The 23,697-nt window shown below is 34.7% G+C and overlaps 2 protein-coding genes across 11 annotated transcripts; one reads left to right on the forward strand and one right to left on the reverse strand.

The window, feature by feature from the left end:
* The first annotated feature begins 854 nt into the window (after window positions 1-854).
* Window positions 855-10,799, forward strand: LOC137818420 (protein LATE ELONGATED HYPOCOTYL-like). Of its 10 annotated transcripts, none has more exons than XM_068621843.1 (9): window positions 922-1,297; window positions 1,423-1,543; window positions 1,651-1,676; window positions 1,811-2,112; window positions 2,202-2,313; window positions 2,496-2,557; window positions 8,298-8,513; window positions 8,710-10,083; window positions 10,161-10,799. In XM_068621843.1, the coding sequence occupies exons 4-9, from the start codon at window positions 2,074-2,076 to the stop codon at window positions 10,527-10,529; spliced, it is 2,172 nt and encodes a 723-aa protein (XP_068477944.1). In that variant the 5' UTR covers window positions 922-1,297; window positions 1,423-1,543; window positions 1,651-1,676; window positions 1,811-2,073; the 3' UTR covers window positions 10,530-10,799. The 10 variants fall into 10 exon arrangements, with proteins under 10 accessions (XP_068477942.1, XP_068477944.1, XP_068477947.1 ...); XM_068621847.1 differs by having other exon boundaries at window positions 1,041-1,297; window positions 1,651-1,752; window positions 1,911-2,112; XM_068621849.1 differs by having other exon boundaries at window positions 1,041-1,297; window positions 1,911-2,112.
* A 1,749-nt stretch (window positions 10,800-12,548) lies between these two features.
* LOC137818421 (serine/threonine-protein kinase ATG1a) lies at window positions 12,549-17,260 on the reverse strand. The gene is made up of 13 exons (XM_068621851.1): window positions 16,769-17,260; window positions 16,310-16,427; window positions 15,978-16,036; window positions 15,479-15,543; window positions 15,004-15,097; window positions 14,832-14,912; window positions 14,636-14,747; window positions 14,409-14,463; window positions 14,209-14,309; window positions 13,763-14,127; window positions 13,238-13,532; window positions 13,077-13,147; window positions 12,549-12,971 (listed from the first exon to the last, which is right to left on the reverse strand). Exons 1-13 carry the CDS (start codon window positions 17,003-17,005, stop codon window positions 12,741-12,743), a joined length of 1,884 nt encoding a protein of 627 aa, XP_068477952.1. The 5' UTR covers window positions 17,006-17,260; the 3' UTR covers window positions 12,549-12,740.
* Between the last annotated feature and the right edge of the window lie 6,437 nt (window positions 17,261-23,697).

Here is a 23,697-nt window from a genome sequence, read left to right on the forward strand (position 1 = left end):
CTGGTTATTAATTGAAAGTTGTTGTTCAATTTTAATAATGTGATGAGAGTTGAGAAAATATTTATCAAAAAGAAAAATAAACTAGTTGTAATATCTTATTATAATGAATTTGATAGTCGACACACTGACTTGAACGTCAGAATGTAATTATAGGTATTCGACCTATAAAGCACACGACACGTCAATGAATTATGTATCAGTGAACAAATATTACTTAGGTCTCGTATTCACACATGTACACAAATTTTTATTAGAATTTACTTAAACATTTTTGGAACAAAATAGAGATGCAGATTTTAATATATATTCCGTAATATAAAATATATAAAACATGATTTGAGATGATAAGGATAATTAACCCCGCACAAGAGGTTTTTCCAAATTAAGAAACAAAAGAACGGTACAAGTTCAGGTTCGCACCTGATCACAGTGTATGTCACACGCACGGAGGGAGCTTCCTCCAATAAAACGCCACGTGCCGGTCACTGGAAAATGAGTGGCCACGCTGGCCGAATACCCCACCACTAGATTCAAGTGGCCATGCGTCGTGCAACCGAGTGACCGGGAGCGAACGGTCAATCTCGCCACGTCAGAAGCTGGCGAAGCTTTTACGGAGCTAAGACCTCAGCCATGAAGTTTGTGGATGAGATTCCAGCGAGATAAAATAAATCTTTTCCTAAAAGAGTGCTGATATATCTTAATACTAAAAATAGTAAAAAAATATACACTTCACACTCTAATAAATTAATATTTAATTAAAAAATATTATTATAATGTATTGTCAAATATGTATATACTGTACAGTGTCAAGAAATATTTTCCTAAAATAAAAACTGCATACCGAGAAAATAAGTAGAGAAAGAAAGTGAAAAAAAATTAGGAAAAGTGCAAAGGTGTAAGCATCAGCACGAAGAACCAGTAGTTTGGCGCCACTTGTAGCTTTTCCATAAGCGGAGTCTTCTCCGTCTCAAAAAAATAAAATAAGGAGTCGTTAATTTTCGGAAGAAAATAATAAATCCACACGAAATTATAGTGGCTGAGATTGCTCCTGGCGCTTAAACACTTTCGGGGTGAGTGTGCTGTAGCAATTTCGGGTTCTGTATTTGGTTTCGTTTCAGCAAAACCTCTCTTCTTCTTCTGATTGCTTCCATCGATTTTTCGATTTTCTCTTTTTCGGTTTGCGATTTGAACTCTATTCGATTCGCCATTGCCGGAAAATGAGTCCGCCGGCGAGTGTCCGGTGATGATCGCTCACGCGAGAGGTTCTTCTTATTTGATGCCATGGTTTCGTTCCGAGGTATTCGTTTTCCTTTTTTTATTTTATTTTGTTTTACTTTATTTTATTTGTTCTGTTTGGTTTCCGAGAAAATTGAACCGAACTGCTGAGAACGGATTTACCTCATCTGGATTTGGATGTAACAGGTGCTGTCAGTACTCGCAGCTTGACGCTGTTGAGTTGAATTTCGATGGTTTTGAGTTGCTTTGTGATTATTTTTTCTCGGCAACCAAACAGCAGGAATCGAAATTTGCACTGATTAGTAAAGTATTTGTGGAAGTGAAGATAGAAATAGTTGTTATTGTTGACGTTGTGAATTTTTTGGTTTGTTTCTATACTAATTGTAGTTTCCCTCTCTTTTCCGCGTTTGAAAGGTTTTGGCGCTGTCGAGTTCGTTTTGGTGAGGATTCTGATTAAGGAAATTTTCTTTTATTCATCCAGAGCAGAATCGTCTCTCTAACTCTCTCTCTCACTCGGTTGAGTCTTGAAATTTGTTGAAACTTTATTTTTTCTTCTTCTTCATCTTCTATGCAGTACTGTTTTACGTGTGACATGTGAATTGGAATGCTTATTCCAGCTGATTCAAAACAGAGACGGATCTCTTCCTATTGTTCTCGCTTTGTTTCTTTTGCAGTAGCATCACCTCAATACCTTCTTCAGAGTCTGCTCACTTTCACCACAACGGCTTTACTTTTTACTGTGTTTCGTGTCACAAAAAATGAAAGGCGGTATTCCTTGTATCCACTCCTTGTCAGGGAAGATCTGAAGCAGCGGTAGCTGGCCGCTGACGTCCGGTAATGGACGCGTACTCCTCTGGAGAAGAAGTCGTTGTAAAGGTAAGAGTTATTTTGATATATGTGGAAGTTTCTCGTGTAGGGGAGTTAATTTTGGTATTGTAGTCTGAGTACTTAACTGGCTTTTGCAGACGAGAAAACCGTATACGATCACAAAGCAAAGGGAACGATGGACAGAGGAGGAGCATAATAGGTTTCTAGAAGCTTTGAAACTGCACGGGCGAGCATGGCAGCGCATAGAAGGTGATTGTCTGTTTATCATGTTTGCCTCAAGATCTTCTGTCCTTCTTCCTTTCTAAAGATTAGTGAAATGTCCTGTTGGAAAATGGCTTGAATCGATCTCCATATTTGATTTAATCTTGACTGAAACTTTCTTTTTCTTTCTTCCATGGCCTGTCCCCCTCTTGGTGTTTTCTTCTATACAGAGCATATAGGAACAAAGACTGCCGTGCAAATCAGGAGTCACGCACAGAAGTTCTTTACAAAGGTCAATGGGTACCTTCTCACTTTTGTTTATCAGCTACATACTTTCCAATCGAATAGAACTCCTAAATGAACACATTCATAACTAAATTGAACTAGAACACCTCTAGGGCTTGGATTGATTTGAACACAGAGATCTACAATAGTCATGATTAACTGCTTTGCCTGATCTTGCAACCATCCCAAATAGACTCTAAGCAGATGCATACTTTAGCTTGCACCAAGAAAGTAGTAGTGTTCTATAACATTATTTCTGTTCCGTAATGGCCTCCTCTGTATCAGGTTTTCCTCTTTTGCTTATATAGTAATGATTTTTTATCCTTTTCCCTGTTAAGCTCTTATCAGATATTTGATCATTATTCATTATTTTTGAGTTAACAATATTTCAATGATTATATAAGATCGTGTTACTTAATTATTTAACAATTTTATTTAACCATTAAATATTATAATCTCATAGGCAATGAATAATGATAAAAGATATAAAATCTCAAGGACTTGGAAAAAATAGGAAATCATAGCTATAAAAGCGAAAGAGGAAAACTAATAATGCAGATTATAAACGGATAAACTTAATTGTATGGAATAGCTTTTTCCTTCACCTTATATTGAGGAGCCATTCAGGAAAACTTTCATACTAAATCAACAAATGGTTCATCTGTATCAGTGAAAAGCTATAGCACTTTGGCAAGGTGATCATTTTGTCCCTCTGTTGCTTATTGCGAATTCAAAAGTTGGTATGGTTGTCGCAGGATTCTACCAACAATGGGGTTTATTTGTCAAAATGATCTAGTATAGTGTCAGAAGTGGAATTAGCACAAGGACAATTCAGGAAATGGAAGGGAATAATTCTGTTAGGAATAATGGACAGGTGGCATCCGATTCTATGATTTTGGGCAACTGAAAAAGTGGAAGGATGAGGATGGCAAATTCACGTATGAAAGAGTATGTGTGAGCTGACAAAGTAGTTATATAGTACATGAGGGAGGGAGGATGGGGTGTGTGGTATTATATTCTGTTTTCTCCCTTCTTGTCTTTGTATTTGCTATCGCTGCATAGCATTCTTCTTCTGACTTACTTTTACCATCCATACGATAATATACAGAGGTTATTCCATTTGTGCTTGCGACAGTTTTTGTTTTTTTGGCTACCCTAATTGAGGATCTAGCATCATTACATTTGGTGCTCTCGTTCCTGCTCATCCATGGATGAAAACTGTTCTCGAACGGGTATTGGAACCTAAAGAACGATTGCTCTTCCACTCCCTTCGATCGGTCACTGTCACTGCTAACTTCCTGTTTCGCCTTCCTCCTCTCAGTCGTCTGGTCCCACAGGCTGGGATGGTACCTTCCAACGCTCAAGTCAGTTAGGGTGTCGACATTCAGAGTACTGGAGATAATGACGTACCTGGTTCTTGAAATTTGTGCTATTTATATTACCTTAATGAGTCTTTGTTGGTGGATCAGATTAGGGGGTTGGTTCATGTTTAGGGTTGTGTTAAACAACCCTTAATTGTGGATTAACCCCGTTGACTTGGTCAACCCATAGCTCGTCGTCATGGGTCAGTCGGTCATGTGTCGTCACATGACCTTCTCATTATGGTTGATTGGTTGAGAGTCTAGTTCCCGACCGACTCATTGTGGTTGATTCGGTCGTCCCAGTACAATTCATAACATGGCATTAGAGGTTCTATAAACTTGTGGTTGGGAGTTTGATCCTTGTCGACACAATTCTTCTTTAGAAATAGTTAAAGTTCTGCACAAGGTATATGGACTTGTTTATTATCCGTTCTTCATGCCTGAAAGGTTCTTTTGTGAGGATCATGTTAGAAATGTAATACAAAAGGTCACTAATGTTCCTTAACCTAACAGTTTAAGTTTTGGGGATAATTGGTTGTGAAAAATGGCAAATGAAAAACTGACATATGCTTGTGATGTGGTGTAGAAGCATCGTAGCCTACCAGCACTTATGCCAATACTTGCAGAGTTTGATTCAGTAATAAGGCAAGACAGAGTTATTTTTGGTTTCTTTGGACTGGCCTTTTGGTTTTCACTTTATTTCTTTGGATGGATTTGTTTTACCCAACATTCATTTGGAACGTAAACTATATTTCAATTTACTCACACTTGGCATCTTTAGGGCTTCCTGAAAATTAGTGGCAACTTGCAATACCATCAATTAGAGGTTGAATAGATATTGGTCATTTGTGGAATTGAAGCAGAACTGAAGGAAGTAGACCGTGATCAAAATTTCTGTCCGCTCTGCCTATTTTGTTGAAATGTATATTACCCTTAATCAAATTCAGTTCTGAAACATTTTAGAAAATTTCATCAGACTGTTTGTAATTATCGGAACTTTGTCTTTATTGAAAAGAATCCCATTTAGTAAAATGTTGTGAGAGGGTGAGCCTTGCACTACGGTATTGGTGACTTGTTAGTCACGGGCTTGAATCCAGAAGCATTCTGCTTGCTTATATGTAAGGGGAAGGCATACAATTACCCTCCCCTCTACCTTCCCGAGGAGATGAGCCTCCAACAATGGAGTATGTTAGTTTAGTAAAATATTACCAGATTTGCTTACAGAATTCACAATGTAGATACAAGATTTCAGAGGTAAATGGTATAGAGGTTTTAGACAGGTCATATTTAGGGAACTGGCTTAGTTGTATGATGAACTGTAAAGGGACACGGTTTGTGAGTGCACAAATTTGAGGGTGGGGGGAAGATGGTGATTGGTCGTCCATGGTTTGTCAAATACATCAGTGTTGCTCTTTAGAAAGCAATGTGTAACAGATAAAATTTTGTTCTTAGTTTGAGGTGAATGACGAGAGTATATATCTGTTTGGTAAAGTTTTAGTGAGTCACTAAAGTCTCTATATATGAAGTTCAGATTTTTTTTTCTATAGGTGCAGATAGTGGCTACTTCTATTGTTTGGTGGTGAGAGAACAATCAATTTCTATCTGAAGAGTTGAAGAGTGTATGAAGGTGCATTGAAGATTTAAAGTTTAATGATTTTATTCATTTGGCATTTTCAGTGGTGGAACAATCAAATTCAATATTGTGATGAACCATATCTGCTAGAGCTTACCAATGCGTTGCTGAGAATAAGAAAATAACGAGGGGTGAATGTCTTATATTTGCTAGATTTTCTTAGAGGAAGTTACACAGATTAATTGATTCACCATGGAAAGAGTGCAGTACTCATTTTGGGAGGTGGGAAGTTTCGTGACACAGTAAATTGTTTGATACTGGAACATGATTCTCATATCATGTGTTGATAGTGGAGTAGAATTTTTAATGGTGGATCATGGAATTAACAGCCACATAGATTAGATTCACTAGAACAATTGTTGCCTTCCAAATTAATAAGGATTCTTCAAGGTCTTGATGATTTTAAGGACATTAGGGTTGTTAGCTTATACGTTATGATATTGATCTATATATAATTAGAAAAGTTTATCCTTCAAAAAAGAGGTGGCTGGAGTTCCAGCTATAGGATGCTGGCGTGCGTTGTCACACAGAAAGACCAGACGACCTCTATATTAGTATCTTCAATCTTAGAGGTAAGTAAATCGATTTATTGGAGTATTAATATTGCTCATGCTAATTTGTACAAGAGCTTAATGTCTAAATACAATTGCTTATTATTAGTTCAAAGATGGACAATAAATGTGTAAATGCTCTATATCCCTCTCCATTGGGAAAGAATTTCCACATTTCAATGATGGGGGCTGGTTTGGCCAAGTAATCAATTTGATTATGTAATTCATTTAACTGTTTTCTTTTTTGTGAACATTTAACTGTGCTAGTGTCAAAGAATAGAACTTCTCAAAGCTATGACTACTAGATGCAGAAAAAAGTTTTCACCCTTACAACTCAAAATGTACTACTATTCACCTCTGAACTTACATGGATTTAAACAGAGTTTAATAGAAATTCTTACATATGAGCTGAATCCCGAGAAATAAAACCAGAAATGCTTAATTAGAATGCTTATTTGTCGGGGTCAAGAATTAACAAAACCAAGCTTTGACATCATATTTAACTTGACCGTTATACAGCTCAAAGGAAAGGCTGTCATCGTCTAGTGGATAGTGATCTCTGATTAATATGAAACATTTCTCAATAAAACATGTTTTTATACAGAAGTGATAAATGGAAAAAGAGGATTTTACCTCCTGAAAAATGTTAAAGATTAATGTAATATGCGCACACACATTTTTAAAGAAAGGGAAGAGCAGATTGAAGCTGAAGAATGTGTATTTGAATGGCCCGATAACAGGTCTATAAGTAAAGATAATTGTCTCTCTAAATTTCATTTGACCAGAGAAACTTCTTGAAATGCCTTTTGTATATTTCCCTTAACTTGAATGGCCGAAAGAACCAGTCCAATGCTTAAACATAATTTGATAGAATATTACTTTCACATATAACATTGCTGTCCTCTGGTAGTATAGTGGATCATCACAGAAACAAGAGTGATCAGATTAAGTGTGATAAGTGAGGCCATTAATATGCATGTTTATATGCTCTGTGAGAAACACACACCTCTTTCATTAGCCAATTCAAGCCTAATTTTACTTTACAATAAATAAAGTGCATTAGATTTCATTTTATGATTTAAAGATAATGAACTAGGCCTAACTGAAGAAGTGCGGATTACTCCACTCACTTATGAAAAATACTTGTCTTTGACCATTACCTAACTGATGTGGATCTTGAGTCTTAAAGCACCCTTAATATCTTCGGGAGAGGACATCTGTAACGTTAATTTTACAGGATTAGGCATCTATGAAGTCCAACCTCAAGGTAGGCATCTGTAACAATTTCTCTTGTTTGTCAAGGCTAGCATGAGAAGAGTTAGAGGGTTTTCGAGGGAAGTGGACTCACATCTGGTGTCAGCTAACCATCCTATACACCAGTCGTTAACAAAAAAATAGTGAAAAGAGGATTATATATCCAAGAGAAAAAAATTTAAACATCAAATGAAAAGAAAATTTAAGTTTGAAGGCAAAGCAAATAGTGAATGAAAAAGGAAGGGAGAGTATTGGTTGTACCAATCCCTTGGGACGGGGTTTTGGTGTCATTAGCCTGGCCACTGTAGTTAAGTAACCAGAGGTAGAACTATTTATTTATCATGGAATTTGAAACAGAAATTTCATATATAGATAGTTTGAAAACATCTCCAACTGCCTATGCTTATATTTTGTAGTGGTTTAAGGATCACCAAGGCTCTAATTCCTCTGGAGTTCCAACCACCATCATAATAGAAAATAACTTTTGTTTTCGAACATATGAAATTAATTTCTTTGAAAATGAAAGATTTAGCTTCCCAAGATCTTAAACTAGTCTTCAAGCTAAACTTGTCAAGTTGTGTTCGCGCACAAGTTAAAAGTGCTGGCTTCTGCAAATTTTTTGGAACTGCTACCACCATGTAGTTTCATAGGGCTATGTTTTGGAAATGTCGAGACTATTACGGTTTGCAGCCCATCAAATCCATATGCATCTTGATTACATCCACAGCTGATTTTTTTCCATCAACTTCGTTGAACAATATTTCTGAATGTTTTCTTTTCTAAGCTTTAGTGCTTGAATGCACTGATGCGTTACAGCTATTTCTATTATCCAAAAAGTATTATGGAAATTATGCTTTAGAAAAAACGCTATAATACTCCAGTTAGCGCTTTTAATGGTTTTTATGAAACTTTATTTGCTGAGAATACCATTTGGACTTTTACTTCCAGTTGGAGAAAGAGGCCCTTGTAAAGGGTGTTCCAATTGGACAAGCTCTTGACATAGATATTCCCCCTCCACGGCCCAAAAGAAAACCAAGCAATCCTTATCCTCGGAAGACCACGATTGGTACCGCAACATTACATAGTGGAGCAAAGGATGGAAATTTGGTTGAATCTTCACATAACAACCAAGCACTGGACTTGGAAAAAGAACCACTTCCGGAGGTTAATATTATATACGTGTGTGTGTGTGTGTATATATATATATATATATATATATATATATATATATATATATATATATATATATATATATATATATATATATATATATATATATTTGTGTGTGTTTCACTTTCACAGTTTTTTTTTCAGTTTCCTTTGTCAGTAACATAATTCAGCCTTTTCCTTATTTTATTAGAAATATGATTTAGACGAGGGGCTAACAACAGTAAAGGAAAATAAGGATGAGAACTGCTCAAAAGTATTTAAAGTTATCCAGGAGGTACCCTGTTCCTCTATATCTTCAGCAAACAGGAGTTCAATATCTATGTCAGTGCCGCTGGGAAATTCATGCGTATTAAAGGAGATTACAAGTTCAGTGAAAGAGGTAATAACTCGAGATGAAAATACTGAATCATTTCTGACTGTTGAACTTGGAAACAGGAATTTGGAGATCAATGATGGAAAACAGGCTAATGGCACTAGTAAAAACTCCACGTTGGAGAATTCTGATGCTTTACAAACGAAATTGGTTCAAAATGAGAAAACAGATGGTCTCGATAGTGCATTAACAATAGATGGGATGCAAGGCAATCAGAATTACCCTAGACATGTAACTGTGCACGTTGTTGACGGGAAACTTGGAACAAGTACTCAAAATCCATCACAAGATATGCTGTTTCGAGACTCTATGTTTCAGCCAATAGGAGGGGATAATGGGCAACCAAATCTTTTCACCAATTCAGCTCCAACGAACACAAGTGAAAGTCAAAATAATACAGCACGATCTTCTGTTCATCAATCATTTCTTCCGTATCCTCCCTTCACACAGCACAATCAGGACGATTACCAATCATTTCTTCACATGTCTTCCACGTTTTCTAATCTTGTTGTCTCTACCTTGCTGCAAAACCCAGCAGCCCATGTTGCAGCAAGTTTCGCAGCTACATTTTGGCCTTATGCAAATCCAGAAACTTCAGCAGATTCTCCTAGGTGCTCCCAAGGAGGTTTCACATCTAGACAAATCGGTTCCCCTCCAAGCGTTGCAGCTATTGCAGCAGCTACTGTAGCTGCTGCAACTGCGTGGTGGGCAGCTCATGGATTGCTTCCTTTGTGTCTTCCTCTTCATGCTGCTTTTGCCTGTCCTCCTGCATCAGTGACTGCAGTCCCATCAATGAATCCTCCTGTGCAAGATCAGAAGCATCCAGAATACTCGGAAGCACCGCAAGCTCAACATTCAGATTCAAAGTCACTAGCTGTCATTTCATCAGATTCTGAGACTGGAAATGCCAAGTTAAATACTTCACCAAAGGCTACTGATCATGTGACGAACGAAACAATTTCTGAGCACCTTGATTCCGACAAAACAAAGGGCAGAAAACAGGTTGACCGTTCCTCGTGTGGTTCCAACACAGCCTCAAGCAGCGATGTGGAAACTGATGCACTAGGGAAGGATGAGAAAGGGAAGGAAGAGCCTGAAACACCCGACGCTAACAATTTAGCCATTGAGTTTAGTAATCGTCGTAGAAGCATTTACAACCTTACTGATTCTTGGAAAGAGGTCTCTTCAGAGGTATCCCAGTTACCTTAATGAAATCTTAATACAACATTTGTATGTGTTGTTTCTCTTCTCATGCTACTTGTTTTCAGGGGAGACTAGCATTTCAGGCTCTATTCTCCAGAGAGGTGTTGCCTCAAAGCTTTTCACCTCCTCATGCTCTAAAGAATAAGGACCAAATGGACATCACCAATGATTACAAGCAAAACATAGCCGACAGAAATGAAGACCTTGACAGCAAGAAATGCAGTTCTAATGCACTGCATAAAATTCCGTCGTTTGTAGAAAATAACGTGGGACTGTTAACCATTGGGCTTGGACAAGGAAAGCTTAAGACTCGTCGAACAGGCTTTAAACCCTACAAAAGATGTTCCGTGGAGGCCAGGGAAAATAGGGTTGGAGCGAACTGTGAAGAGAAAGGTTGTAAGAGAATACGTTTGGAAGGGGATACTTCGACTTGAGGTTTGATACATGCATGCAGTAACATAAAGGCAACCTTTGGTTTTTGCATATCATTTCTTAATCCCCCTCAACTGTGTACCTATATTATTTATTTCTAATTCTGCAGCTCACGAAACTTGTCGTGTAGATGTGTGTGTACCATGTACGCTCTTTTACTATCTTGAACTGGTGTTAATGCTGTTAAAAACCCCGCTAAATAGACTTTAGATAAGAAACATTAAGTATTGTTTGAGCCTGAACATTAAGTAATTTACCATCCTTCACAGCCACTTTCCACGTTTTACTTGTAATTGTTTTGCATCTATCTATGAACTACTTTTTTCTTTCAAAAACTACCCAGATTTAACCAGAATGTATTCAGACTACAAGATACGCTTGTATCTTGATGTCCTAGATGCATTACGTTGAATGGGATAGATGTCATTTTCTTTTTTCCATTTTAGACTTCGAAGTTTTGTTTGCTTCCTTCAAGTTATGTTACTAAATTTCCAATCTTAATTTTCTAGATGATTAGTTATATTAACTAATTTGCTCTCTTTTTATCAATATATTTCTCAATAGTTTTTCATCAAATTCTATTTTGAAATGAAAATCAGTGATACTGAAATAATAAATTTGAATTGTTTGGGCTTACTAAGCGATCTGTGTTTGGCGAAGGAACACTTTCTTCCTTCCTTGGGAGTTTATTCCTGCACCCCTACATTTTTCTTTCTGCACTCCTACATTCTTTAAAATACCAAAATTCCTCTTTCACATTTTATGTGATTCTAGAATAGGGGTTCTAAGAAAAAAGTGTTTCCAGAATAGGGGTTCTATAAGCAAAGAGTGTTTTCGGAATAGAAAATCCATAAGACAAAATATCATTGGGAATATCCTTTCTGGAATACATTTTTTTAAATAAATTCCAGATTGGTAAATCCAGAATTAATAAAATGAGTTCCAGAAAATATGTTCTGGAAATATTTTGGAAAGAGAAATCTGAAAGTCATTTTTAAAATGGGTAAAATAGTTACGGTGCAGGAAGAAATTTGTTAGGGTGCAAGAAGAAACAACCCTCTTCCTTTTGCATTTTTGGCCATTCAACCCCTTTATATGCTGCACTTCCATAAAAATTGAATGACTGTTTCTTCGCACCTCCATATATTTTTCTGCCACTCCCATACAAAACATAAAAATATCTTTTTATCCTTCTTGTGTCACCCACCTGCATATTCTGAATTACATAATCCAGAAGTTAATTTCGGATTCGAAAATAACTTATGGACTATGTAATCCAAAATATATTTCTAAAAAATGGTATTCCGAATTATATAATCCAAATAAGAGTAGCTTTTAAATTATGTAATCCAGATACGCATTTGAAAAAAGGCTTTCGGATTACATAATCCAAAAGCTAATATCATATTAGAAAAGACTTCTGAACTATGTAATCCAGAAACTAATCATACATCTAAAAAAAAAGGCTTTCGACTTATGTAATCCAAAATATTAGATAGGGATATTTTTGGAAATACCAAAATTTATGGAGGTGAGAAAAGAACATATGAAGTTGCAGTAAGAAACAGTCAAATTGAATTTTTAATTTTATCTTTCAAAAATATGTAATTCAGATTGTGCATTTTGAAATATATTTTCGTTAATACATTCTTGAATCCATTTGTGATCTGGAAATACATTTTTGAAATGTACATTCCAGATAAAAAAAAAATACTTATTAACTTTACAATTCACAACCTTTCCAGATTATCAGCCAATCCAAAAGTAAGGTTGCTTCATAAATCTAAACTGAGGGTATTTTTTTGACATTTCACCAATCTTGTACGTTAAGAAACCAAATATAGTAAGTTTGTGGTGTGGAACAAAAACATAGAAGCTAGCCATGATTTATTTCACTAATAAAACAATTTTTCTTTAAAAAAACTTGCGCATCATATTTTTGAAATATTTTTCATAATTGTTTCGTATTTTAGAAGAATCCGTTCATCAGATTTGCAAGAGGAAATTTTTCTAAGAAAGAATTTAAATATAATTTTCCACAAGAAATTTCAATTAATTGATAATAGTGTTTTCAAAATTGTATAGAACTATGAACTATACAATATTTACAAATTCCCATGTCAAAGAATTATCATTATATACATAAAATGATGCAGTAAAGGCAAGTCCCCTTTACAAGGCCATGATAGTTGTTATATAACAAGCCGTTACATTTACTTTGATGTAAGTGAATGTGGCTTATTTGAAGAGGACTCCAATGAAGATTTCTTACGAGACTGCAACTTGTGAATGTATTGCAAGATTCTCTCTTTATTAGTGGCAATGAGTGAAAATGGTGGGTTCAGTGGAAGGTTCTCTGCTTCTCTCACCAAAAATGAAAGTAGCAGCATCGCTCTTGAGTAAGATTCATTAGCCCTATCTCTGTTCTCCATATATTCATCTACCTAAAAACATAAAAACATGATTACCTTTTTACATCTTATATGGTCTTTGAGGAAGATTACAAGTTTTGAAGAAAATTTAAAAGTGAACAATATTAGGCTACTTACAGCACCATTGGTCCCGATTGAGAGAGCGCTTTGGAATATAATTTCCATTGCATCTGGCATCTCAGCAGCCCCTGCAATTTGTTTTTGAGAGTAGATAGCTAAGATTGTATCTTTGGATGATATGAAAGGATTTTAAGTTCAGAAACATAAAGAAATCCTACCATCCATATTTTGAATGCGACATGATAGTTTTTCAGCACGATCAACAGCAACAATAAACTCATGTTTGGCCCACATGGACACAGATGGAGGATCACTAAAATCTATTTTCGGTTCTGAAGTCTGTGATAACTCCATATTAATTGAAGATCTGGATTCATTAGATGAACTGCTCTCAGGCAACTCATTTCCAGTAAGAGAGGCTAGCCAAGAGTTACTAATTTCTAAAGCCTTCTTCCATATCGCCAAAACCACCAACTCAACTGCAAGTGACTCTAGATACAGTCCTTTACCATACTGCAACAAATAACCATTAAAATTAAGATGGCTGGTTTGTTTATCATTCTGATGTGTGATGCAGCATAGAATAAAACATTCATGACAGACAGAGAAAAGAACTGAAAAAATGCACAGGAACATAGAACTCAGTGGTTAGATATGGGATCATGCCATCACGAGAAAAAAGTCAATAACAATCTATAAAAATATTAATGTAATGATCTTTGGTTTACTGAACACAAACTCACCTTTTGTTGTGAAAGTTCTTTAAGGATCTTCACATACTGATGCAACAACTCTATCCTGTTTGAAGGGTGCAGTGAGGAAATTTCATGCTCTTTCCTTAAAGGAGTAAACTCAAATGATGCCACACATGTCTCAAGTTTATTGCTTTTTAAATTCTCTAATTCTCTACTGGAGGAAGAGGTCAGATCCTCTGTTTTTTTTGCAACTCCAATATCCAGATCAGTAATCTTTGAATGAGTTAGAGAAATACGGTATAAGGAATCATCTTGCACAGATGCATCGAAGTAGTCAGAAAACGCCTCCAATGATGCAAAATGGGAATTGACAAGGACGTAGTCTTTCTCGACAGACTGCATTAAACGAGAATCTGAATACAAAAGCAAGGATTAGAAACTGTTTACAGTATACAGAGAGTATTAACCTCTGGGTTGATTTGACAAATGAGTACCAGCATCAACAGCCTTCCCCATCTTACGACTTGCAGTAGTTGGAGACATCTCAGACAGAGAGCCACCTGATTGATGAACCGTCAATTTTCGTACGGTAGACCTATAAGTTATGAATGACAAGAAATCAATACAAATAACTATGAGATTGAAAGAAATGCAACAGGATTCAAGAACTGAAAAAAAATTAAAGAATTATGACCTGGAATTCTGAAGGAAATTGTGGTTGAAGAATGCTTTGAATGTTAATCTCTCATCTGCATATTACAGTGTAACTTTTAATTTTTCTAGAATAAGCTCTAGCCAATTGTTATTAAAAATACACGTATGATAATTTCAACCTTGAACTCACTCCCTTTACACATTTACATATCAGTGCCGCAAAATAAACATGCACAAATGTTCATGACATTAAGTTACAATGAATACCTGGATTTTGACGTAAAAGGTTTCTGCAAAGATCCAAGCAATCAGAATGTAGCTCTTCTAATGCCTCTGGCGGAAAGTTGAGTTCAGTGGATGCCAAAATATTTCGAAAAAGCTGAAACAAAAAATGATGATAAGAAAAAAAGAAAGACACATGACTATTTACCAAAAGAAAATACTGATTGTTCCTTCTCAAAACCTGATATTGATTATTTCCGTCAAATGGTGGCCTCCCAATCACTAGTTGATACAATATTGCTCCAACACTCCATAAATCAGCCTGCATCCATAATATGATTCATATCTTTATGAAGAAAACAATTAACAGACACTAGTAATTACAATTTGATTTCAGTTCTATCTTTTGTCACCTTGGCATCGTACTTTTGATTTTCAATTATCTCTGGAGCCATGTAATAAGGTGAACCACATAGTGTATCAGCCAACCCCTGGGGTGCGAGAGACCTAGAACAGCAATATATCAGGAAACTACCCATTGCAAGAAATTCGTAAGTTCTTTTTAACTTATTGCTTCAACCAGATTGAAGAAAAAAATTTACCAAATATGACAGACCATTTGAATACTTTACATATAAAACTAAAAGGGAGTTATTACATAGAGTTGATGGAGCATCTACAGGCAAATACATTGTTTATAAAGATGGCCTAGGGTAAAGTTAATCAATTTATCAAGACTACAACTATCAACTATATTCCCCAATAAGCAATAAATAAAACATCAAAAAAGGAAAAAAAAAGAAGCAAGTAACAAGTGATTCCAGATTATAACAGCAACGAAGGGAAACATTTTGTTTGCATTGTTTAACATCCAAGAAATCATCATACCTTGCAAAACCAAAATCTCCTATTTTCATAATTGGTGTGGCTGCAGTAGTTGCCAATAGTAAATTCTGCATGTTTAGGAGAAAAATAAATAAAGACATGATAAACGAATTAATATGTGTGCAATAATACCTAAACCAATTATGAGTCTAAAAGTAGTTAGTTATATGGATTTGTAATTTATAACATATTACATACTGATATATGATTCCTAAACTAAGTGGTCTCACAAGTTTCAAAAGTAATCCCTTCTCTACTTGCATGTACTCTTGTCTCTGTCTGTTATTTACTATGCACTTTTCGTTATAGGTATGAAGCTATGATAAATTGATGATTTTATGTAAACACAATGTAAAAGCTCATAACTAAAGCGAAAAACAACAGAGTTCCCAGCAAGCTAATGCTATAATTACCAATGACAATAAATTAAAATACACCAAGACGAACATATATTTGTAAGTGCAATGAAAAGTTTACAACATCACAAAATACAGTGAGATACCGGTGGTTTTAAATCTCTGTGAATGAGGTTCTTTTCTTGAAGCACCTGTAACCCGGCAGCTACAAGAACACCCACATTATAAACGATGGATTTACCCATTGCATACCATTGAATGAATAGCACAGCAGATGATAAAATAGATTACCACGTTTTGTACAAGGAAAACTACGTAACCATTAAGAAAGTACAAAAATTGGAAAAAGCTATATTAATAAGCAAACATAAATAATTCATAGTAACATATGTTACAAAATAATTAGCAAGCAGCCAAAACAGTCCACCCGAAAGAATTAGTATAGAAAAGACCAAATGATTGAAAAACACTCACTAACCCAATTGCCTCATGAAATGGCGTGCAACCGTTTCAGAAACCTTGCCATGGCGATGAATGTAAGCACCAAGGTCCCCACCAGCACAATACTCCAAAACAAGGTAAATCCTGTCATTGGTCTTAAACCACAACAACAAAGACACACTCATTCTTCTTTCAAAACAAGAATAATCCTACTCCTTTGAACTCAGTTCTATTCGAGATATTGTGCAATACTAAATATAGACACATCTCCAACACAAGTAAATCCCGCATTCTTTCAAACAACAAGATTACAAACAAACAAAAATGTTTTTATTTTATTTTATTTATGAAGAGATAATACTATTCAAAATACTCTCATAAAAATTGTGAGCATCTCTTCGAAGAGTGAGTCACTTCATTTCAGAATTTTGTCTCTTCCTTAGACTCAACCTTTGTTGGTACATAATTGTCAACTAACTAAAAAATCAAAACTTACCTGAATTGTCTCGAAGAGTCTAACGATGTTGGGGTGCTTGATGGTGCTAAGGATAGAAATCTCTTTGAAAAGGTGTTCCTTGACTTTGGGACTGAGTTGTCTCTGATCAATCTCCTTAATTGCAACTTCCAAACCGGAAGCTCGGTGCCTTGAACGGTATACCACGGCAAACGAACCCGACCCGATTGAAGGACCCATTATGTAATCCCCTATCACTCTAGATTCCATCGTTATCATCGTCACCACCCAAAAGTGTTTATTCAACACAATACCTATATAGAGTCATACCCACTTCGAAATCGCTCCAAAGATTCCAACTTGTGCATTTGGGTGAGGAAGATGACGCTGCCCAGTGAAATGAGAGAGTGCCAGTGGAAAAACCAACCTCTACTATCCTTTATTATTTACAAACACTTCTTTCTTCTCTTTTCAATTTTGTTTTTCTGCTCATATAAGATTTGGTTTCACAAGTTTGTTTGTTTGATTTGATTTTTTGTTTCTAAGTTTTTCTGTATATATGTAAATTTGCCAAATTTGGTTGTTATGTTAACAATTTTGAAAATCTGTTTGCACAGATTATTTGTCTTTTTTACCAGTGTTATATTTTTTTAATTCACGCTACAATGAAATTTAATATGTAATTTATATAATTATTTATTTCAAACGAATAATTTGATTTCTGTTTCTGAATTTTAACTACCTACATGGGTTTTGGAGATTTTTGAGATTTTTGAGAATCAGTTTATAATTCTTTTTCTTTTAATAATATTATGTATTATTTGTTTAGTTTGTTTTTTTTAAGATCCTCTCCCAATTTCAATTTGCTTTAAAATTAGTATAAATAAAACTATAGTTGTTACATTTATTTTTTATCAAATTGATTAAAACCATGACATATTCTCTAAAAGCATGTAATTATTTTTTATGCCGTTAATTGTTAATTAGGACTACAAATATTTAATTGAATTATAATTAATTTAATTAGTAACAAATAATTAAATAAGTATATTAATTGTTAATGTAATATACATAATGATTTTTTAATAATATTAAGTATACTAATATATTAAAATAAATACATGATTATAATAAATAAAATAAAATAAAATTGATATATAAGGATGTTACATTGATTAATATTAATAATGACTTTTTTTATTATTCCCTTCCTAAATATTTTTCTTTTTTAGAGTAAACTAAATTTTAAAACATTATAACTTGAATGAACCAAAATTTAAATTAATTTTAGTATACCATGTCAATAAAAAATGTAAGTCTTTATTCAAATATACTTATTTCATAAGTTTTGTCTCTTTAATCTATTCGTATCTAATATAATAAAACATTACATTACATGGTTAAAGAAATATAATAAAATATTGATTATTAAAGAAATAAAAAAGTTTATTATCTCTTGCCCGTAAAGACCAGTTCAAATTCAATTAACAAAGATTAAACCCATATTTTTACAAGAATCAATTCATCACTAAACATATATATTTATTATTCCATTTTTTTTATTGTTTTAATGCTCAGGAAATTTAATAGTGTTATAATTTTTTTTAATTAACGATAATAAAATGTACTTTATGTTTAAAGTTTATTATATCATTTAGAGGAATTAAATTCCCACCATTAATCTCTTCTTATACCCATGAATCTCAAGTCAACTTAAAACTATATCTCAGATTTTCCAAATTAACATATTATTTAAATAAATACAATTATATACATATATAATTAAATATTTTAATTTTATCTGATATTTTTTCGATTATGTAAGTTATATCATGTGGTTAAAATTCTCTTTATGGCTAAACACATTAATCATAAATTCAACTAAGATTAAAAGAATTAAAAGTAATATAGTATAGAATATGAGATCATTAATCATAAAAATTGTGTTAATAGACATAAAAAATTTAACTTATTTTATAAATAGATTGATCAAAAGGTAAATATTTATCAGATTCAATATTTTTTAATATTTTATTTAAGAACCAATAATACACCAACACTTAGTAAAAACAATTGATCATAACATTAATATTTTAAATCTTAAATCTTAAATCCTAAATTCTAAAACCTAAACAACAAATCCTAAACTAAAAATTGATGAATGTATATAAAGGAAGGTAGATAGCAACAACATAAGCATCAAAGTATTCTTTGGCTTGCAGGAATAGATGGAACTTATGCAGCAAATAAGCATAATACCAAAGTTAGTCAATGAAAAGAAGAGTAATTGAGTCAACATTCCTTCATCAAGGTAGCAGCAGCTTCACGAAACTTCCATAACATTTTCAGATGATTAAGTCATCACCCACCAGTCAATGTCTTCTATTTTTCATACCTTTGTTATTTGTTTTGTAATTTCAATAAATGTTTCCAATTTGGACTGTTTGAGATTAGATATATCTTTAATTGTGATTCGTGAAAGAGTGAACCTATAATTATTTTAAGAAATATGTGTTATTATCACCAATAGTTTGATACCTGACTCATGTGTGCTGTCATTCAATCTCTTCTTTAATTTCTTTAATTTTTAGTTTCCTAAGACACATGGAAATTAAGATTAAAAAAACTAGTATATTATGTTTTCTACATCAATTGAGTTACATAAGTAGACACCTTTTTGTAGGTGAGTTTTTACTTAAAAATTTAAATTATGAAATACGTGACTAATGATTAAGTTTAAAAAGAAATAAATAGAATGAGTATTTATAAAAATAAATATTGATTATTGATTGTTAAGATGTATTTGATTTTGTTATTGTAAATATTAATTGTGATAATGGTTTGTAGTTTGAATGAATATGACATAACTTCTATAATTTCTATTTACTATATTAAGATTATATTTTGATTTGTGGGTTTATGACTCACCTTTCCGTTTTCTTGTCACAATTGGAAGGTTAATTGTCGCAATCAATTGCAATCAATGGGAGATTAATTGCCACAATCAATTGTCATCAATGGGAGGTTAATTACCATTAATTGTATTTATTATTGTTGTTTCCTAGAACCACTATATATAGTGGCTTCCTTCCAGCAATGTAACACACACTACAAACAAGCAACACACACTTGCTTCCTCTCTCTTTTCATATACTCTCTATTTCTTTTCTGTTCTTGGGTATAAGTGTTTAACCCATATAGAGAGGATTTGTTTTAGGGCTATTTATCTATTAGTCTGAGAGGAATTCATTGTACCTCTATAGTGAAAGTTTTGGCTCTCTCGCCGGTGGTTTTTTACCTCTATTTAAAGGGGTTTTCCACCTACAAATTCTGGTATCATTCTCACTTTACTAGTTACTTTAATTTCTTAAAATCTTTGGTTGAAATTATCACGCTTCCGCACACGATATCCCTACAAATTGGCATCAGAGCTTTTCGATAATTCAACCAGGATCTATTGTTCAATAATGTCAAAATTGGATATTGAGAAATTTGATGGTAAAATCAGCTTTGCTATCTGGCGAGTCCAGATGCTAGCTGTTCTCACCCAGAATGGTTTAAAGAAAGTTCTGGCAGGTAAAATGATGAGACCAACCACTATGACGGAGGAGCAGTGGGATGAGATGGATGAAAAGGCATTGTCTGCAATCCAGTTATGCTTGTCCCGTGAGGTGTTGCGTGAGGTCATCAACGAGAAAAGTACAGCAGGCATATGGAGTAAATTGGAGTCTTTATACATGACCAAAAGTCTTGCAAACAAACTCCGGTTAAAGGAGCGACTCTTTACACTCCGAATGTCTGAAGGTACTCCCATCCAATCTCACCTTGATGAATTTAATTCCATCATAATTGATTTGGAAAATTTGGATGTTAAAATTGATGATGAGGATAAAGCCGTTCTACTTATTGTTTCTCTACCACCCTCGCATCGACAATTCAAAGAAATTATGTTATACGGTAATTATCTTACCTGCTTTGATGATGTCAAGACTAATTTACTAGCCAAAGAAAAATTTGATACTCAAATTCATTCTGAAAGTTCTGGTGAAGGATTAGTAGTTAGAGGGAGAAACCAAGAGAAAGGTAGGAACACTAAACATAAATCTAGGTCAAAATCTAGAGGCAAGAACTCCAAATATTGTCGTTATTGCAAGAAAAAGGGACACGAGATCTCTGACTGTTATAAATTGAAAAATAAGCAAGATAGAGAAGATAAGGGAAATGGTAAACAACCAGAAAAATTTGCCGAAGCTAGTATTGTTGAAACTGAATCTGATGGGGATTGTTTTGTAGCTTCCAACATTGAACAAAGGTCTAAAAATGAATGGATTCTTGATTCTGGTTGTACTTTTCACATGTCTCACAATAGAGATTGGTTTACCACATATGAACCAGTTTATAATGGTCTTGTTTTAATGGGAAACGATGCTCAATGCAAAGTTGTTGGTGAAGGAACAATCAAAATCACACATGATGGAATTGTTAGAACTTTAACAGGTGTCAGATATGTCCCTGAGTTGAAACAGAATCTCATTTCCTTAGGCACCCTTGAATCTCATGGGTGTAGATACTCAACTGAAGGTGGAGTTTTAAAAGTGTCTAAAGGAGCTCTTGTGTTACTAAAGGCAATTCGATGTGATAGTTTGTATGTGCTGCAGGGTTCAACTGTTACAGGTTCTGCAGCTGTTGCCTCACCCAACAAAGATAACACCAAGTTGTGGCATATGAGATTAGGCCACATGAGTGAGAAGGGAATTCTAATCCTCAAGAAGAAGGGTCACCTTGGTAACCACTGTACTGGAAAGGTTGATTTCTGTGAACATTGCATTTTTGGTAAGCAAAAAAAGGTTAGTTTTTCTAAAGCCATACACAGAACCAAAGGTACCTTGGATTACATTCACTCGGATCTTTGGGGTCCGTCAAAAGTTCCCTCCAAAGGTAAATGTCGTTATATGATGACAATTATTGATGACTTCTCACGAAAACTGTGGGTGTATTTTCTTAAACATAAGAATGAAGCATTTTCCACTTTTAAAGAGTGGAAATTATTGATTGAGAATCAGACTGGCAAGAAGATAAAGAAGTTAAGGACAGACAATGGCCTTGAGTTCTGTTCGAATGAATTCAATGATTTCTGCAAGAAGGAAGGCATTTTCAGACACTTCACCATCCCAAGTACTCCACAACAGAACGGGGTTGCAGAAAGAATGAATAGAACTATCCTGGAGAGAGTTCGTTGCATGTTCTCTCATTCTGGTTTGAGAAAATCTTTTTGGGCTGAAGCGGCTTCAACGACATGTTATCTGATAAACCGCTCTCCTAACAGATCAATTGATTGCAACATTCCAGAAGAAGTTTGGTCAGGTAACCTTGTTGATTATTCTAATCTTAAAATATTTGGTTGCCCTGCTTATTCTCATGTAAACGAGGGAAAATTAGAACCTCGTGCTAAGAAGTGCATTTTCTTGGGTTATGGCTCAGGGGTTAAAGGCTATCGTTTATATGACCCAGAATATCATAAAGTAATTCATAGTCGAAATGTGACCTTTAATGAAAATGCTATGCTCTCTTCTGCAAAAGATACTGTCATTTCCTCAATTGATACAGGTGACCAGGAAGATGCTCGAGAGAAGGTGGAGTTTGAGATTAAAACACCCGCTCATGAGGAAGACGTTCCCAATTCCTCCAGTACTCAAGGTGATCAAGTCACTGTTATTGATGGTACAAATGAACATTTGAGTCCACATGAGCAATGTCCACCTAAACGACGAGGATTACCACAGCCGTGGTCTATGGCTCAAGAACTTCCACAACAGAGACCAAGAAAACCGACTCAAAGATTAATTGCAGAATCTGCCAACATTGCTTATGCTTTAACTATTGCTCAAGAGATGGGTGAAGAAGGTGAACCCAAGAATTACTCTGAAGATATCTCTGGTGACGACTCAACAAAGTAGATTGCTGCTATGCAAGAAGAAGTTGAGAGTCTTCTCAAAAACGAAACATGGGAATTGGTGAAGTTACCAGAAGGAAAACGAGTCATTAGTTGCAAGTGGATCTTCAAGAGAAAAGAAGGGATCCCTAGTGTTGAGAGTACAAGGAATAAAGCAAGATTTGTTGTAAGAGGTTTTGATCAAGAGAAAGGTATTGACTTTAATGAAGTATTTTCTCCTGTTGTTCGTCATACCTCAATACGTATATTGCTTGCTTTAGTTGCCTTGTATGATTTGGAGCTGAAACAGTTAGATGTGAAAACTGCTTTTCTTCATGGTAATCTTGAGGAAGAGATTTACATCCAGCAGCCTGAGGGCTTCGTTGTTCCTGGAAAGGAGGACCATGTATGTCGTTTGAAGAAATCTCTTTATGGCTTGAAGAAATCACCAAGACAATGGTATAAGAGGTTTGATTCTTTCATGATTGGACATAGATACTCCAGAAGTAGCTATGATAACTATGTTTATTTTCAAAAGACATCTGATGGGTCATTTATATACTTGTTGTTATATGTTGATGACATGTTGATTGCTGCAAGAGATAAATCTTTAGTTAACAAGTTAAAGGCCCAACTTAGCAGTGAATTTGATATGAAGGACTTAGGTCCTGCCAAGAAAATTTTGGGAATGGAGATCAACAGAGATCGTCAAGCTGAAAAACTTTTTTTATCACAAAAGAAGTATGTTCTTAAGATGCTTGACAAATTTGGAATGCGAGACTGCAAAGTTGTTAATACTCCAATTGCCGCCCACTTTAAGTTATCATCAGATCAGTGTCCAAAATCAGACGAGGACAAAAGACGCATGTCACATGTCCCGTATTCAAATGCAATTGGAAGTCTCATGTATGCTATGGTATGTACTAGACCTGATTTAGCTTATGCTGTTAGCATTGTTAGCAGGTTCATGCATAATCCAGGCAAGGCACACTGGGAAGCCGTTAAATGGATACTTCGTTATCTGAAAGGTTCTCCAGAT

The sequence above is a fragment of the Phaseolus vulgaris genome, chromosome 10 (genome assembly GCF_000499845.2).
Source record: "Phaseolus vulgaris cultivar G19833 chromosome 10, P. vulgaris v2.0, whole genome shotgun sequence".
NCBI classification, from domain to species: domain Eukaryota; kingdom Viridiplantae; phylum Streptophyta; class Magnoliopsida; order Fabales; family Fabaceae; genus Phaseolus; species Phaseolus vulgaris.

Coding starts and splice junctions, on each gene's coding strand:
- LOC137818420 (XM_068621841.1), top strand. CDS start 2,074: ATGGACGCGTACTCCTCTGGAGAAGAAGTCGTTGTAAAG. Junction 2,558..8,297: donor CACAGAAGTTCTTTACAAAG/GTCAATGGGTAC, acceptor TTTTACTTCCAG/TTGGAGAAAGAGGCCCTTGT. Junction 8,514..8,709: donor AAAAAGAACCACTTCCGGAG/GTTAATATTATA, acceptor TTATTTTATTAG/AAATATGATTTAGACGAGGG.
- LOC137818421 (XM_068621851.1), bottom strand. CDS start 17,005: ATGATAACGATGGAATCTAGAGTGATAGGGGATTACATAATGGGTCCT. Junction 14,913..15,003: donor ATCAAAAGTACGATGCCAAG/GTGACAAAAGAT, acceptor TTATGGATGCAG/GCTGATTTATGGAGTGTTGG. Junction 14,128..14,208: donor GGGGAAGGCTGTTGATGCTG/GTACTCATTTGT, acceptor TTTTGTATTCAG/ATTCTCGTTTAATGCAGTCT.